Here is a 17253-nt window from a genome sequence, read left to right as displayed (position 1 = left end):
AATCCTGCATCTTTGCAATGGTAATTTGAAATCAGGGGAAGGGAAAGAGCAGTGCTTGTCCCTTTCTCATTATCAACGTTGAGGTGCCCTGAGCAATTAACCACCAGTGCTCCAGTGGGGCAGCTGTGTATCCAGCAGATTGTATGAATGTGGACAAATAAAGAACAAATAAAGCAAGACACTAAATACCAACCACTGTTTCTATACATTAAGCACCTTCTCTGGACACCAGCCTTGCTGCAGGGATGTAAGGAGCTTCTGTACCACTCTACAGTGTACAATTAGGTCCTTAGACACCTACACACACGCTCAAGTGTGGACACACATGCAGGCACAAACATACAGAATCTATTTTCATTCATCATCTAGATTCTTGGCGTCATTCTCATCCCACTCAGTGTAACGTCTCCATAGCAACAGGCTTAGACTTCACATCAGGATGTCGATTCATCAAGCCACATATTGACATATTGGTCTTCAATTCAATAAGTGTATCTGTTGGTTGTGGTGTCCACCTTCGATATTACGTTTTCTTCCTAACCACAGCTCCCCAGAAACAAGCCGAGGAAACTGACACGCAATTGGGCGTTTTGGAAATTAATTCTCCATTTTCCCAGAGCTTCCACTCAATTACCATGCACAAAACTGATCACACAGCAGTGACACTTTGAAAAGAACACAATCGAGAACTAGATTTATCAAACTTAGCAATTAAAGCCTTTTGATAATGAAGTTTAGCTATTATCTTGCTCGCAGCGGTGCTTCACGTGGGTCTTAACGTGCAATGCTAGAATCGTATTTTCAGATCCTCAGCCCACCTCCACATCTCTCCCTCATTCTCTGTGAGCACTACAGGTGGAGGAGAGTGTCAGCGATGCAGAATGTGTGTAGGCGACCGAGTGGGCGGTAACTGCGATTTGGATCCCGCGTCTTCACATGTGGGAATCCGTCACATGGCTGAAGACAGAAGGACGAGTGGGCAGAATGGTGACAGAAAGAGAGAAAGTCAGTTTGGCATTCAAGTGAAAATGTCAGTAAACGTGCTCAGTAATAACATGTGTCAGACAAGACATGAGCAGCATCTAGCTCTGCTGCTGACTGACCTATTAAAGCTCCCTCGAACATCCATGAAAATTGCTTATTCTGAAAAGTCTTATACCTTATGCAAACTGCTGAGTTAAGCTAAATGCTTAACTTAAAATGCCATGAAGCAGCATTTAATGAAACTGCTGGTGCTCTTATCCAGAGCAGCTTACAGTTAGAAGTGCAGGAGGTGCTCAGTCTCTTTCTCTTTTTCTGCTTCAGGAGGAGAACCAGTGTTGTTTTCCTTTTAGGGCAACTTATCAAGCCATCAAACAACCCTCTCTAACTTCCAGAAGAATTTTTTTCTGCTCTTCTTGCAGACTCTCCACAACCCCAGAGCTCAGCCTGGACAGCTTCTGGTCACCTTTGTTAGATGTTGAAGCAGTTTCTAAATAATAGATGAACTCCCACCTGAGCTGTCATTCCATTGTGCAGCCGGCAATCCACATGAGCTGTCTTGTGTATCAATATTCAGCAGTCTTGCATTTTTTTTGCTTTCCTAAATCTCATTCTGATTGAAATGACTAACAAATCCATTTATCAAATCATGATGTTGCAGACCTCATGCTATATGATGTAACTGAAGATACATTTAACGTGTTGCTTAACGTGTTGCTTTATGAATAGCAAAGATTCAGCAGTGACCTGTAGACCTGTAAAGAAATGTGAAGAAGGAAGGGAAGATGGCAAGGCAATCGAGGAGGAATGCACAACGGAAGAGGAGTTGACTGAAAAGGATCATATTAGTAAAGATGAATGGAGGAATGTTAGACGAGGAGGACTGAGTAATGATGGAGGGAAGATGTGGGGACGAAGTAAGGAAATGTGAGTGAAAAGGGACAGAAGAAGGACGGTGTTTAGGAAATGTTGAGGGTTGAAGGGCAAGACGGGTGAAAAGAAAGAAAGATGCCGGGTGGCGGCGAAGGGGAAGAGTAAAAGGAGGGACACAGGAAAGATGGAACAATGGAGGATAGAGAGAAGAAGGAAAGTGATATGGCAGAAGGTAGTTTCACACTCCACTAACAGCTCATTTTCACATTCCCAACAACCTGCTCGGTCAGGCACACACACACACACATACACACATACACACACACACACACACGCTTTCTGGAAAACCATTTGGTCATGAACTGTGCCGGGTTAAAATCAAGTGTAAAACTCTCCATTCTGGACAAGAAAATTAACTCTAAAACTCTGAGAAAATTATTTTAAAAATAAGTAATCATGCAGACGAGATAGTAACACACGAGAATCCCTCAGGTTCATGGCACAAGCTGTGGGTGCTGATGTGTTAACAAGCTAGAAAGCGTGGCGAAATCACACATGGACACACACACACACACAACAAGTACACCTACATACAACATCAAATTCCACTTAGTTTAGCTTTAAATTACATAATCTAAATCTATTTATAAGTTTGTTGCTGTGAGCAGCAACGACGTGCTTGAAATGTAAACCCCACAACCCAACTAAACTTAAATAACTTTTGAATTAGCATAGAAGGGAAATTAAAACCAGCAAGACTCTACAAACAGACTGCAGGCAAACTGTGTGCTAATCGTGTCTCAATTGCAATTCACTGAAGCAATAAAACCTCCTATTGAGACTTCGCCCCCAAATAATGAGGATCCCTCATTCTCACTCAATAGGATGCCTGCAGTCATCTGTGTAGTGAGCTCCAACACGGAGATAGAGCTGAGCTCTAAAGCCGGTGAGAGATGACAGATACACGCAGGGCAGTGGACGCCTTGAGGTCTAAGTCAGCTTGTACTCGTTGGTTTGAATCCCCAGGCAGTCTTGAAAATCAGTACGGGAGAAGTGAGTAAGTAACACCCCCTTTTCACTTGTTATCCGTTGTTGCTGTGTTGGTTTGATGCACTTGTTTATTGGGTTGTAGTGGTTTTGTATCATCTTTTTAAATCAATGTGTGTATAAAAATTGTAGTTATTATACGCAGTTATTGGCCATTAAGAGACAATGCGATTTTCTTACTACTAAAGTACTTTTTACTTTTTTCACAGGCTGCCTTCTGGCGAGTGCAATATGGATGCGAACCTCATTTCATTTTTTGCCACTTTTAACTGAATTACCGCAGGGATAAACATTTTGCAAATTATGCCAGCAGAACAACTGCATTGATGGTGCAGCCGGAAGGTCAGTTTATTAAGGTTTATACAACTCACTTTCTATTTCTATTTATTCAGCTCAGATACCTTTGCAAACTTTTCAAAATAAAATCCCTTGACTAAAAGCAACATCAAAGAAGCAAAAAAATTGTAAGATTTTCCAGTGCAAATCTTAGCTGACCAGTATATACATCAAGCAATAGGAGCATATCACTTAGTTCGGATGCAGCAACATACTGGATCAACCAACTTGTACATGAGTGCATGCAAGCAAAAATACGTAAATGTGAGTACCACTTCCTGTTCTTGTACCTTGCTACTCCAGAATGTCCTCTTTCGTGGTTAAGTGAAGTTTAAAAGACACGCTGCATGGAGTGATGGAATGAGGAAGAGATTATGTGCATGAAATATGCCTCAGGGACTGAGGAAAAGGAAAGTCACTACCACTGTATGGTACAGGACTGGTGTCAAATTCTACAAGAGTTTACATAAAAAAAAAAAAAAAAAGGATTTTAAAATGTCTCTTACCATTTGCAGAGGCCTCTTTCGAAGGTCCCTCTCAGTGACCAATCTCTCCTGGTCGGTGACGTAGAGTCCACGCTGAGCCAGCGCCTGAATGACAGCATCGTGGCCCAGCAGGGGCTTGGCAGCGTCGCTCTTCAGGATGAGGCTGCCGGCCCTGCAGTAAAGGTCTGCAGACAGCAGGAGGCTGGCTACAGGAGGCTTCAGGTGCTCTTGCTCATACTGGTCAGTGTAGAACGGGTCCTTTAAGTCTGCCGGGATGCTGTCTGCATGATGGAGGGGAGAACGTGGGATTAAAGAGATAAAGAGATTGCACTTTAGATATTAACATGATGGCAACCAAGACCACCACAGTAGTATGTTTCTAATTTCCTACATCAACAAATCACTGAGAAGTGTCAGATAAGGAAGATAAAGAGGTAGAAAAAAGAAAAAAGTAGAAGATAAAGGCAAGGAAAACAGGATCAGCACTTTGCCATTCACGTTCTAAAATATGTAAAACAGAACTTTGTCCATGCCTTTCACCCATTTCTCACAAGGAACGATGATTTGTAGCAAAACTATGAAATAAAAAAAAGAATAAATCTGCTTTATTCCAAAAGTGTGACAGAGTTTGGCTTTACTGAAGAGTTTCCCACTCAGTGCACATATACTCTGCCATTACTTTTCTAAGGTTGCTTCATTTTTCAGAGCCATGCTTTGACAATATCTTGACATGGCTATGTGTGGATAGACCTCAACGTTGCTATAGCAACTGCAGGAAGAGTGGAACCCAATCGATTCAACTAGTCTGTATCTCTGCAGCCTCCAGCTCCCTGGGAACACCCCTCTCACTGCCTGCCTCATCAAAGAGAGAGCCTGCATGTGTATGTGTGTGTGTGTGTATCACCTCAAGCAAGTCCACTGCAAGGGGGCAGTCTACAAATAATTCAAAAAGCATTTTTTATTGCTTTTGTCACCTTTCTTGCCAGTGTTTGCAGAGCTTGGAAACCATTTCTTGAGAAGAGAAAGTGTGACTATTGTACAGAAAATAACAGTGAGGGAAGAGACAATGCATGTCCTTCTTATTCCACAACAGATTAAACAATACAATCATGAATAATTGTGTTTAAATGAGATGCTGCTGCTGTGTGAATGCATTAAAATACATCTGCACACACTCCAGATGCAGAGCTCATCACTGTGTCAGCAGGAGGAGAATAGATGTTAATTTTGATAACTGCCTGCGTGTATGCAGAGAAAAATGTGGCATGGGGTGACAGCTTTAGACTCCCCGACACTGCTTCCCATCCTCCAACACACCCACACACACAGTCAATACATCACCTGCTTGGACTGACCGTAATCAACAAGGTCATCTACAGTTGGACTCTGTTATTATGGAACAGAAATGCAGACAGCAGCAGTAGCAGCAGCTATCTAGGTTATATGCTTTTCCTCTATTGATCCCAACAAAGAAATTAATCTTTTCTCCAGTCCTCCCCCTTCATCCTCCACAGGGAGGTCAGAGGTCAGGCTGAGTTACAGAGCAACACACACTGAAGCTGGTAGTATGTCAGCATCTAGCTCAGGTAACTTACAAATTACATTTTTCAGTCACATCAGTCCACGGTCATCGTCGCAGAAAATGCAGAGCGCAATCACTTGATCAGATTTGATTTGATCAAACACTATATAGACTACTACTAATATATATATATATATTATAATAATATATATATTATAATAATACTTTCATTTTTGTGTGTGAAAGAGAAGAACCATTGCTGTTTAGAGTTTAATGCATTGAACAAGGACATCTGTTAAGTACTTGTTAAGGGAATATGGAGAGAATAATACTTAACTACTTTCACACCAATGTTTTACCCAGAATTCAAACAGGGCAGCTTCTGGTCACAATGAATCTTCTCTGAGCTCTGCTGAGGAACCAGAGTTGTATCGCACATTAAACACTGGTATCAGTTTGTCTGGCAGTGTTTGAAAGTATGATCTGCTGCATAGGCGGCATCTTGCATCTACTAGACTGCATATTCTTTATGCACTCCTGCAATGGTGTAATGAGGCAGATGCATGTGAAGTATTCAGAGCAGCGTAGGCAGGGATCTGGAGATGAGCCTGCTCTCTCTTTCTTGCACTTTCCCTCCCTCACTCTCTCTGGAGAGCTGTATTTTTGGAATCAGCCCATTTCTATCAGTCCTCATTGAAAATACACAGAGGATCTGCAAGGAATCTCATGTTTGCTGGGCTATTACAACACAGTGGAAGGACTAATGTGCTCAGCGGTGTGCAGAATACCATATTGTCTGCACTGTTCAGACAACCAGCGCTGTATTGATGTGTTTAAGCCCATATGAACAGTAAGCAAATAGTATTCTAATAACTAAAATAATAGGGATGAAAATGAGTATTATTTTGAAGGGGAAAGAACAGAACACAGAAGAAGAATCAAATAGACAGATTGTTTGGGTCTATTTGAGGCCTTGCATTTTGCATTCATGAAGACAGTTTCACTGTTACTGGGTTTTGACTATTGAGTGTGTTTGCACCAATGCTATCAAACTGAAAAGCAAAGTCTCCTTGTTCTTTATTTAACTTTGTGCAGCAACTCACTCATATAAAATTACGTTATTTGGGTGGCCCGCTTAAACAGATGTTTTTGTGTTGTAGTTTTGTATTATCTTTTGTCTGTATTTCTTCCTTTCAAAAGTCTGGTTGGACATACAGAGTGCAATCATAAACCATAGATTGGAAAAATGGCTCCCCTGATCAGGAGTCAGCTTGTGGAAGTATTCAATGTAATGCTGTTTTCCCATCCACAGGGTGTTTGCCACAGGGGCCAAGCCTCTCAAATATATTCTGTACCTGTGGGAAAGCTTTTGAATGAAGTGATTCTGGTCACACAAACAAATTCTGATATCAAAAGAGGAATAAGGTGACAAAATGATTCAGGCAGAGGAAATAAATATTTCATAGTTCCCATTTAACACTTAGAACTGACACGTGGTCTGCCTCAGCGACAGAATCCTGAGCTAAGATTTTCTAAAACCTAGCTATAGACCAGAGCAAGGCCTAATTCATGTCATTTAAGCCCAAGTTGCTGCTCTTTTTTTTAATTTAATCTTTTTAAGATTAATCTTAATCTTTTAATGTTTTTTGTTATATTAAGTCAAAGGTAAATTTAGTTACTGTAATGGCAACGTAGATACACAGTGGTGTGGGTCACATGCCTCAGGATCTGATATGTGTCACATGGGAAATAGCAAAATTGGGACACAATCAGTGCTGGGAGACTCAGTCATAGTTTGAACATAGAGACGGTAGCCTCCATGTGACACACATATTCTCTTTGAGCAACTCCTGATGCTATGAGAGCATTTATTTATTTTCAAGAATTCAATATTTCATTGCACTTAATGTGAAATTAGGTTTTATAGAGCAGCATCTTTTATAACACCCCTACATACACATAGAAAATTGTAAATGAATAAGAACTAATGGAAGAAGCAGAAATTGTGTCAGTGGTAAGATTGCCGTTTAAAATCACACACATTTACACTGTAAGATATATGTGAGAAGCACAAAAGCTCTTTTTATTCAGCTTGCATTTGCTGAAGCCAACAACTTGATACAAGTGGCTTGAATTCATAATTGCGGTGAAATACTTTTCAATCATTTGTGGGAAATGTGGGTAGCATTGTTTTTCTTTTGGCCAGGAGCCATTACATTACAGCCTTAAGTATGGCTCTAGGGCAATGCATGGTAGAAGCATGACGCCAATCATACAAGTTTTTCCACATTAATGGTCCAGAAGAAAAGCGATCTTGTTCTTCCTCTCTGTTCAGTGATGCCACCTTATCAGCCCTGGCTGCGTCACCTAACATAGCATAAATGTCATGTGGGTATGTCAAGTGGGGTGTTTGCCCAGGGTTTTAAGAGACTGTCTGGTAAAAGAACTGGACACTTGCTGGAATTTTAAAAAAGCTCCCAGTCCCCACTCAGTTTGTGCACTTTCAACTGCTTATGGGTGAAAAACGCTGCCATAACCAGGTGACAGACGTCACAATTTAGCACATTTCCACTGTGAAGGCTAAGAATCCTCTTTCTCAAGTGTGTTAGATGGTGATGTAATACTGTACCTCTTCACTACACACTTCTGTTGAATCTCTTGCATAGTGATAATGTGACTTAAATGTGTGTGTCAGTAACATGCCACCATAGCTCAAAGTCATAATGACATGAGGGGGGTTGTGAGAGGGATGTTGGTGGACTGAGATGTGTTTCTGTTACTGTGAATCCATGTTGTTGTAATTCCTACTGATGGACAACAGAGGGTGATAAAAGTTTTACATTACACAAAACACCTTTAATCCCAGCATGAGTAGCCTGAATCCATCAATTCTGAGCAATAAAGGTGATTCACATGAACTCCAATCAAAAATGAAAAAATGCCAGTTTGTGGACATCCAAAAACAACACATCTGGTAATTCATAAAAGAGCACATCCATCCATCGGAGTTCAAATTCATACAATACTACGTACATTTTACATGTTAAATATAAAAAAGGCTTCCTGTGAATGTACAGTAAAACTTCATAAAAGCATCATTTTTAATCATTCAGAATGTAACAAATGAAGTGAATGGTTTCTCAGCAGCAGTGCTTTGCAGTATATTCTAACAAAAACGACTAGATGTCGTGACAAGAACAGGATATTTCATCTCAGGTAAACAACCACAGCACTGCATTAGTCCTTTTGAATCAACTTTGAACCCTAGGCTGATCTTGTGTAAGGTGAGACTCTAAGTCACAGTGTCACAACCCTCCTATCTGTCTATGTATTATCCATAATAATGAGACTGAATTGCCATTTTGTTTTCTCTGCAATGTTGGAAATGTGGGTGGTGATTCAGAGGTACAGACCGTATGCATACATTCCCTGCATTAACATTCCTGCTGTCTCTAAGATGACAGCAGGTCTCAATTAAGTTTCAAAATCCATTAAACATATAAATGTGTTCACCATGTTAGTTCATTTGCACTAAAAATAATGTATTGGTGCTTACTCTTTCATTGCAAAACAGATTTTACCTTTTGCTATGATATTCTGAGGTAAATCTAGAATATCATGTCATATATATATAAGAATCAAAGTTACATCAACTGAGGCCCATGAGGAATAACTAATATTTGTAAGAGTACTGTTGATTTTTGTCTTATGATGGTTACTGACTACAGCCTACAAACCTTTTCATTTGCCCCTCATTACCGTTAATAAGTACACCCTTTGTGTGATATATACCCTGCTGACAGTGTATAAAAAAATCTGACATTTATGTCTAAATTTGGATGCAGTACCCTGAAGGTGACATAATTTGGGACACCTCCATGTTTCTACACTGAATACTCCCTTTCAATTAACTAGGGCAACATATTTATTGATCCAGCACAGGAAGCAGATTTCTTCTGTCCTCGTGGGATAATATTTATTGTCTTTCCAATAGGCAATTCATTTAAGATGGTCCGCAACAGAACACAATGGTGGCTGAGAACCAAACTGAAGGAAAATCACTGTGATATTTCTACAGGGAAGCAGAGAATACTGCCTCAGGTCATCAATGATGAGTCCATAGTAAATATCTATAGTGCATGATGTCTCTACAGGCAGATACAGTTTTGTAGGTTATTTGTTTTGAGGATTGTTTTGGTGCCGAGCCTTTTAAAATGTACTACAGACATGTTATTCATTTATTGCATCAAGCTCTGTAGTATTTAATTAAAATGCTGACAAACATGCATTTAGAAAAACCTAAATAGCCTATGCATGCAGCGTGCAGGTAACTATGTAGAGGTGATGCACCTACCTGTCCCGTATGCTTTGGCCACCAGCCATGTGAGGCTGCAACAGATTTTGGCTCGTGAGAAGTCATAATGCTCAAAAGACTTAATAGCTGGAGCAACGAAGGTCTTCTTAACATCCCTGACGTCCTGAACTTCACCCATATTTCTCCCTGAATTGTGTTCTTGAACCTTATGAAGCAACACAACGCGAAAGCATCCCACTACTGGAATTTCGTAGGAAACAATAAACGGCTATAAAATGATGAGGTGCGATGTCTTTCCGGAGACTATTCACAGGTTCTTTCAGTCATACAGTGTTAGGTTGGCTGCGATTTATCGTCTTATTCAGTCTCGTTGACACAATGAGTCGCTAGTCTTGGCGTTTTTCATCCATTCTGCTGTCTACCAGTTGAAGTGAGCTTCGTCGGACCAAGCTGGGAAGGTTTCCTTGGATTTCAGAGGAAAAGCTGCTCTTCAGCTGGAATGAAAACAGAAATATTTCCATGATTTGGGTTCTTTGGAAGCAGATGGCCTCTCCCTTTCATGTCCACGTATTCTTGTATGGATGACCTATGTGTGTAGCGTTCCCTCCTCTATTCAATCTGTTGGTGCTGTGGTGCGGTTTTCCTGCCGCACTGTGGCTCTCCAAGCCCTGCACCTTTGATGCGCAATGCGCATGCGCAGAGGATACCTTCAAATGCTGTCGGGAATTTTAACACTTTGGTTTGAGGGGTATGTTGCTTTGGCCCTGTATTGTATACGTGCTATATGTTTAAAATCTATATTCTTGAAGACTGCATCATATCTCAGTGATATATCTACCCCATGACAGCAGGTTAATTTAAACCTCATCATTCAATATCCTTATACAACTTGACTGCACAACGAGTGCGTTTTCGATGCGCATTTGAATGCACGAGAAGAGGGCAGTCTGCATGTAATTAGCTAGAAAACAAAAAGCTGAAGGCTTTTAATTACATATACCAACATGCTCTCAACTGACCTCGTTTTTAAGTTACTGACACTTTGTTTATTCCAGTAATTTAATTGCCCTGCAGGCTGCCCAGTTCAATTCTCCAGTCACCCCCCAAACCCACAATTTAAAAGATTTCATTTTCTATTAAGCTAAACTGTTTAATAGTAGCAGATTTAGTCAAAACACGTCAAGAACGTCTGTTATAACGAAGCCTAAACTTGTCACAAGGCATAGCAGAAAAGCGCTGTTCTACGAACCACGTTTCCCGACGTGCAATGCAGCATTACGTCATTAGTCTGCACCGGTGATTGTTTTGAACTGTTGGAGGAAGACGCGAGGAGGTATGTGTAATGCTTTACATTTATATGAAACATTCAGCTAAGATACTTCCCGGCATTTATGGCCGAACTTTGGTTTGAAAAGCAGTCGGAAATGTGAAAGCTTTTGACTTGTTCGTAGTAGCAGTCAGGAGTTATATTTGTCTTTCTGAAACTAATTTCGTTACTGTACGACTGTCAGTTTACAGAAGGAATACGTAACGTTAGTTCAGTGCTGTGGAAGCTCAAGCCCGAGTTTCCTCCGTCCCAATAAAACTCTGACCCCTAAATCCTTGACATCAACTTAATATTTACATCTGGTTTTCTGATGTTCACAGGTTAACAGTCCATAAAAAATGTTTATGCCAAGAGCCCTGAAAGTGAAGAGACCTGCTCAAGGCTCAGAACAAGTTTTGAATAAGAAAAGCAAAGTCGGTCAGGAGGAGAGAAAAGATGAAGGTAGTTCAGCGACACCTGGTCAGAAGGAGGAGACATGTGAAGACACCAAAACACAGGATGAGACAATACAAGCAGGCGGAGACTCTCCAGGTTTGACAGAGAGCTCAGTGAGTGAAGACCGCCATAAGTCTGCCTCAAGTGATACAGAGGACGAGGAAGAGGAGGAACCTGTCAAATCATTCAAAAAGAGCCAGAGATGGCCGGAGCCAGGCGAGCCCGTCTGTGTGATGTGTGGTCGCTATGGGGAGTACATCTGTGACAGCACTGACAATGATGTTTGCAGTCTTGAGTGCAAAGCCAACCATTTGGCCAAAATGGGGATGGGGACTGGGCCCGATGTGTTTAACCGTAAGGATAAAACTGGAGACCAAAGGCCTCAACAGCCAGCAGTTGACACTGGTGGAGTGGGTGAAAGTGAGGCTGGCTATTCGTACAGGGAAGATCGGTTCATATCAGGCCTAACAGACGAGCAGGTGCAGCGGATTAAACAGGAGCTGGGCATTGAAACCCAGGGGAGCAATGTCAGGAGACCCATCATTGAGTTTGAACACTGTGGCTTCCCTGCCACACTGAGTGGCAACCTGAAGAAGGCCGGCTATGAGGCACCCACGCCGGTCCAGATGCAGATGGTGCCTGTTGGTCTCAGTGGCAGGGATGTGATTGCCAGTGCTGACACAGGCTCAGGGAAGACTGTAGCCTTCCTGCTACCAGTGGTAGTTAGGGCACTTGAGGTACAGTAATGCGGCTAACATCAGATTCCTTCATTTAGATTCATTAAATTTGCATTCAAACTGCCTATTCATACCCTGAGAAAGCTACTTTTTAAACTATAGGCAACTTCTATAGGACATCTCATATAGAGGAAACAAATACAAACAAAGTCCACCTTTTTAATTTTAAGAGGCTTTCAGATTTCTCCTTTGACATGTCTGCTGATTGTAAAGGTAAAGACTTGTGTGACACAACGTATGAGATACAGTATGTGTTGGCCGTCATATAACCTAAAGCCAGTTTGAATTAATGCGTCTGTATTCACAACAACAACTTGTAAAAACCAAATAGAGTTACAGGCATACTGATGTTGGATGGAATGTAAACATTTGAACACTTCACCATGATTGAGGTGGACAGTATAAAAGAATAAAAGAAGAGATATTGTTTTTTTTATCAGAAAAGCCAGGAGATGAGTTTTAAGTATTTCAGTATGAAGTGTTTTTTGTTGCAGAAAGACAATTTCAGGAGATGGACAATTTTGTGGATCAGTTTTTAGCACCATTTGATCCTTTGACTCTCCTGCTGTTAAACAGCGGTACTGAGTGAGGAGAGACATTTCATCAGTGGCCATGTTACCTCAAAGTTTTTCAAACAGAAAGTTGACTTATGTTGAGGAAATGTTAAATTAAACTGAAACAAATTTTTGAAAACATCTATTGGAGCAGATGTACTGGCTATATTAAGAGCTGTGTGGTAACCAACGTTGTCGTCATGCAAAGTTCTACCAAAATGTTGCATTGACTTTTTTTTCCCCTTTTCCTTTTTCTTGCGACTGTTTAATTCTTGTTCTTAACTTATAGACGTATTACAATCGGATTTTCCTTGGTTACCAATATTACAAGTGACCAACAGTAAGGAATGTGCAGGTCGGGTCATTTTGGTCTTTTGGGCAAAATCAAAAGGAACCTACAAAGTCTAGAGAATTATCATCATCTTATTATCACAAAAACACATTATTTGTAGTATTTAACTATTCATGAAACGTCATGGACTCTATAACATTACTTGCTTCATCTAATTGCGTTTGGGCTTGCATATGTATTGAGATGCTGTATGTTTTCTTTCTTTAGAAACCAGCTCATGGTGTGGGTAGCCCTGTTGCTCTCATCCTGACCCCCACCAGGGAGCTGGCCTTTCAGATAGAGAGACAGGCCAAGGAGCTGGTGATGGGCCTCCCCAACATGAGAACCGCACTGCTGGTGGGCGGCATGCCGCTTCCCCCACAACTCCACCGCCTCAAAAGCAGCATCAAAGTACAGTCTCTGTTATTACAGTCATTTCCTCCTCCCTCAGTCAAAACACATTCTACCACTTTCCACATCTTCATGTTCTTCTGTTAATTCCCTGTAGGTTATCATAGCCACCCCTGGGCGACTCCTTGAGATCTTGAAGCAGAAGGCAGTGCAGCTGGATGAAGTGAAGGTTGTGGTGGTTGATGAGGTATGACAAACACTTCAGATTTATTTAGTACTTAAAGGGGTTCCAACATTGAAAAAAAATGTTGTGGCTTAAAGAACAAAAAGGTCCTAAAAGCGTAATTGAATACATTTCATTAAAAGTACCTGTATTTTAATTTTTTAGTCAAATTAAAATGTATCTACCAAAGACAGTAATGTTATAACTCTTTTAAGTTCTTTGCAGACGTTTTGAAATGATTTCACTATGATATGATGAACAAACAGAGGATTTTATGATGGCTAATGTTGACTGAAGTCTTGTCATATCCCAACATAATAATAGTTGATAATGTAAGTGTGGTCAAGTATTCTATTAAATGCTGTGTACTGTGTAGAAATGGAGAAAGTCCTGAAACCTGATATGTATTTGTGGTGTATCCTGTAGGTCGACACTATGTTGAAGATGGGCTTCCAGCAGCAGGTGCTGGAGGTTTTGGAGCAAGTCCCAGAAGAACACCAGACTCTGCTGGCGTCGGCCACCATCCCAACGGGGACTGAGGAGCTGGCTGCCCGATTGGTTCGTGACCCCGTCCGTATTGCCATTGGAGAGAAGAACCAGCCCTGTGCCAACGTGAGGCAGATCCTGCTATGGGTAGAGGAACCCTCCAAGAAGAAGAAGCTGTTTGAGATTCTCAATGTAGGTTATAGACTTGAGGTTTTGATTTGGATTTGAAGAGGTATCTTTAAAAAGCACACAGTCTCCTTTTTGTCAGCAAGTCTGGTTCTCACTTAAAAAGATCTCAAAAGATGATATCGCTTAAAGCTCACTTCCACTGCCATTATAGGCTTTCTTTAAGAGGTCAGCAGTTTTCTTAGTTTTTGTGTAAAATTAAGTCTAATTGTACTCTGGAGAACCGGAGAGTGCTTTGGTAAGGACAAAATCAGAGAGTGGGTTATTATCTCAGTTTTAGTTTACAGTGGATTTACCACTCAGTCTCGCTACGCACTGGTACCAGCTTGGTATTTTATTAACTGACTGTAAAGATGGTAAGTCCTTAAGCTCCATGGACCAGTCTCCCCACTACACCATATTTAGACAGCCATTGCTGTAGTCCTGGCCCCCGTCTGGAGGAAATGGGTGGGCCTTGAGCCATGGCCCTGCTCCAGGAATCCCAGCAATGGCTTGTACCATTTATACAGGGCAGGGCAGGAAGGGTCTGCTTTAGTTAACCCGGTGAAGAAGTGTTGTTAGATCATTGTGTGAGTAACAGGAGCTACTAATCTGTGGAGAGGGTGGTTGTGATGGCGATCTTTTTTTAAGCCAAGTTATTCATGACTGCTGTTTTTTTAATTTAATGCTCACAGTATAAGGCTGTCTCTGAACAGGGAAAAGTGGTGGGTCTTGCAGGGATTTGAAGGCTATTTGGATGAGACACCCCAAGAAAACCAAAACTTTGGAGTGGACATGACATAGAAATGACCCAAAACAGTTGTTTCATATTGTTGCAACTCTCTACAGCATGGAAATTTGCTCAAACTGGAGCTAGAACAATAGACCTAGAGCTGAAGCCCCATCATTATCACTTTACCTACCCTGCTGCTCTTGGCAGAAACACTTTATTTGTCAATGTGGAAAATAACTATTTGGATTTGAGAATAAGGATTTAAGGTGCAAATAGCCTACTTTTAAGAACTCATCTGTAATCCCAGGCTCTGTTACATCTACTGGTAAACCCCTTTTATCATCAGAGAATATATTAATGTTTCTAAAATATCTTTATGTTGAAATATAGAAATGTTGTCTAATGTAAAAAATGAAATCTCACCTTGCTCCTATGTCTCCCTTGTGGCTTTTCAGGACAGTAATCTGTACCAGCCTCCAGTGGTGGTGTTTGTAGACTGTAAACTGGGGGCTGATCTGCTGTGCGAAGCAGTCGCCAAGGTGACAGACCTCAACACTGTGGCAATCCACTCCGACAAGAGCCAGTGGGAACGCAACCGCATCCTCAGGGTGAGGCCAGTGGCCGCCAGAACATGCACAGTCAAGTGAATAAATAGCAGTTCTCCCGTGTTTGGTGTCCAAGAGACTGAATACCTTGTAGCTGGAAGACCACAGACACCATGAGCTGAGACTTTTATTAACAGTTTCTATCAGTATATTGAATGCAGAAGGATGCTGTCAAAACCACAACTACTGTAGGTAAAAAAAGGAAAGTGGAGAAGTAAAACATTAATAGATGTAAATAGACAAGGTTCAGAATGATCCAGATATCCAGATATTTGGATTCCACAAGTGTTGATTTTCCTCTTATATGTCCCTTTAAGTTTCTTTGAATTTTTAGAAGGGAAGAAAGTCCTCACACCAGTAGTATTGCAAGTATTGCATATATGTTCTGTTTCTACTCGTTCCAACATGTCATTGAAGCTATTTATACTTACACTGAGGGAATATTCAAGCTGGTGTCATTTTTATATGGCTGCACCTTTACATCAGATGGAAATATAATAGGTCTTTTGCATCATTTTATACACATTTTGCTATGGTTAAATATATATATTCGGTGTCTTTGGGATCTCCACTATAATGTCTAATACGTTTCTGGGGTTTGATTGTTTACAAAGATGGACCAACCATCAGATCTATTAGAGTTACATTTGCTAAAATCCTGCAGCATAAATATTGTTTTCACCAATATTTAAGTCCTAACCATGCTAATGTTTATGTCACATTTTATCCACCTTGTAATGTTAAACATGTCTGACAGTGTGATATTTGCTCTGTTGCGTCCTCAGGGTCTTCTGGATGGAGACTTTGAAGTGGTGATCAGTACAGGTGTGCTAGGCAGAGGACTGGACCTAGTCAACGTCAGATTGGTGGTTAACTTTGACATGCCAAACACAATGGATGAATATGTCCATCAGGTTAGTATTACCCACAGTAGAAAGTGAAATGTGGAAGTGTAAAAGTCGTAAAGTTCAACTCCAGAGAGTTGAAGCTTCATTAATTAGTATTTACTAATTAGTACATTAATAATGAGTGATAGTTATTGAATCCCATTTTTCAACCTTAAATAAATATCTCATACTTTGTCAATCACAGTTAAATTAGGGAATTCATTGTATACAAATAGTTAGTTTTAGAGAAGGCAAAGTATTAGATTTTTCCCTTCATGTCTTCTCATCCAGGTGGGCAGGGCAGGTCGGCTGGGACACAGAGGAACAGCCATCACCTTTCTCAACAACAACAACAAGCGACTGTTCCTGGAGGTGGTGAACCGGGTCAAACCTACAGGGTCCATCCTGCCCCCTCAGCTCCTCAACTCACCCCACCTCCATGAGCAGCAGAGGAGGGAAAGACAGAAAGCCAGGCAGGAAACTGATGATGTGCTGGTCACCAAGAACAATCTATTAGACATCATAAGGAAACACGACCGTCGCAAAAAGTAGCACGTTCTTCCGAACATTGCCTGCAATGGAGCAGTCTATTTATTGAGTAAATGCTAAATGTTTAGTTTGTATATTGTTTTCTTGGAAAAATAAATGTAATTGTGATGTATTATAAATAAATGTGTTGGGTTATTAATGAAAGACAATTCATTAAAATAGAGGAATTATCCTCTCAAATACCCAGACATCAACCCAGGTCCTGAGGGACAGTCTTTCTTGCTGTGATGTACTTGTGGTGTCTTTACTGCTTTAATGCTTTGTGTTTTATTAAGTTTTTAGACAGCAGGTCTTTATTAAATTTAGGTCCA

General features: G+C 40.8%; 2 protein-coding genes across 2 annotated transcripts in view; one reads left to right on the top strand and one right to left on the bottom strand.

The window, feature by feature from the left end:
* camsap2a (calmodulin regulated spectrin-associated protein family, member 2a) overlaps positions 1–9737 on the bottom strand; it is a 47760-nt gene extending 38023 nt beyond the window's left edge. The window contains exons 1-2 of the mRNA XM_070908471.1: positions 9599–9737; positions 3744–4003 (exon numbers count right to left, since the gene is read on the bottom strand). Coding sequence (XP_070764572.1) covers positions 3744–4003; positions 9599–9737 — 399 coding nt within the window. The remainder of the gene's footprint in view (positions 1–3743; positions 4004–9598) is intronic.
* A 1487-nt stretch (positions 9738–11224) lies between these two features.
* On the top strand, positions 11225–17067 carry ddx59 (DEAD (Asp-Glu-Ala-Asp) box polypeptide 59). Its single transcript, XM_070909319.1, has 7 exons — positions 11225–12058; positions 13172–13354; positions 13452–13541; positions 13944–14195; positions 15357–15509; positions 16292–16420; positions 16685–17067. The coding sequence occupies exons 1-7, from the start codon at positions 11225–11227 to the stop codon at positions 16943–16945; spliced, it is 1902 nt and encodes a 633-aa protein (XP_070765420.1). The 3' UTR covers positions 16946–17067.
* The last annotated feature ends 186 nt before the right edge of the window (positions 17068–17253 follow it).

This window comes from Enoplosus armatus, chromosome 7, assembly GCF_043641665.1.
Source record: "Enoplosus armatus isolate fEnoArm2 chromosome 7, fEnoArm2.hap1, whole genome shotgun sequence".
NCBI classification, from domain to species: Eukaryota; Metazoa; Chordata; class Actinopteri; order Centrarchiformes; family Enoplosidae; genus Enoplosus; species Enoplosus armatus.
This window is presented reverse-complemented; position numbering and strand designations above follow the sequence as displayed.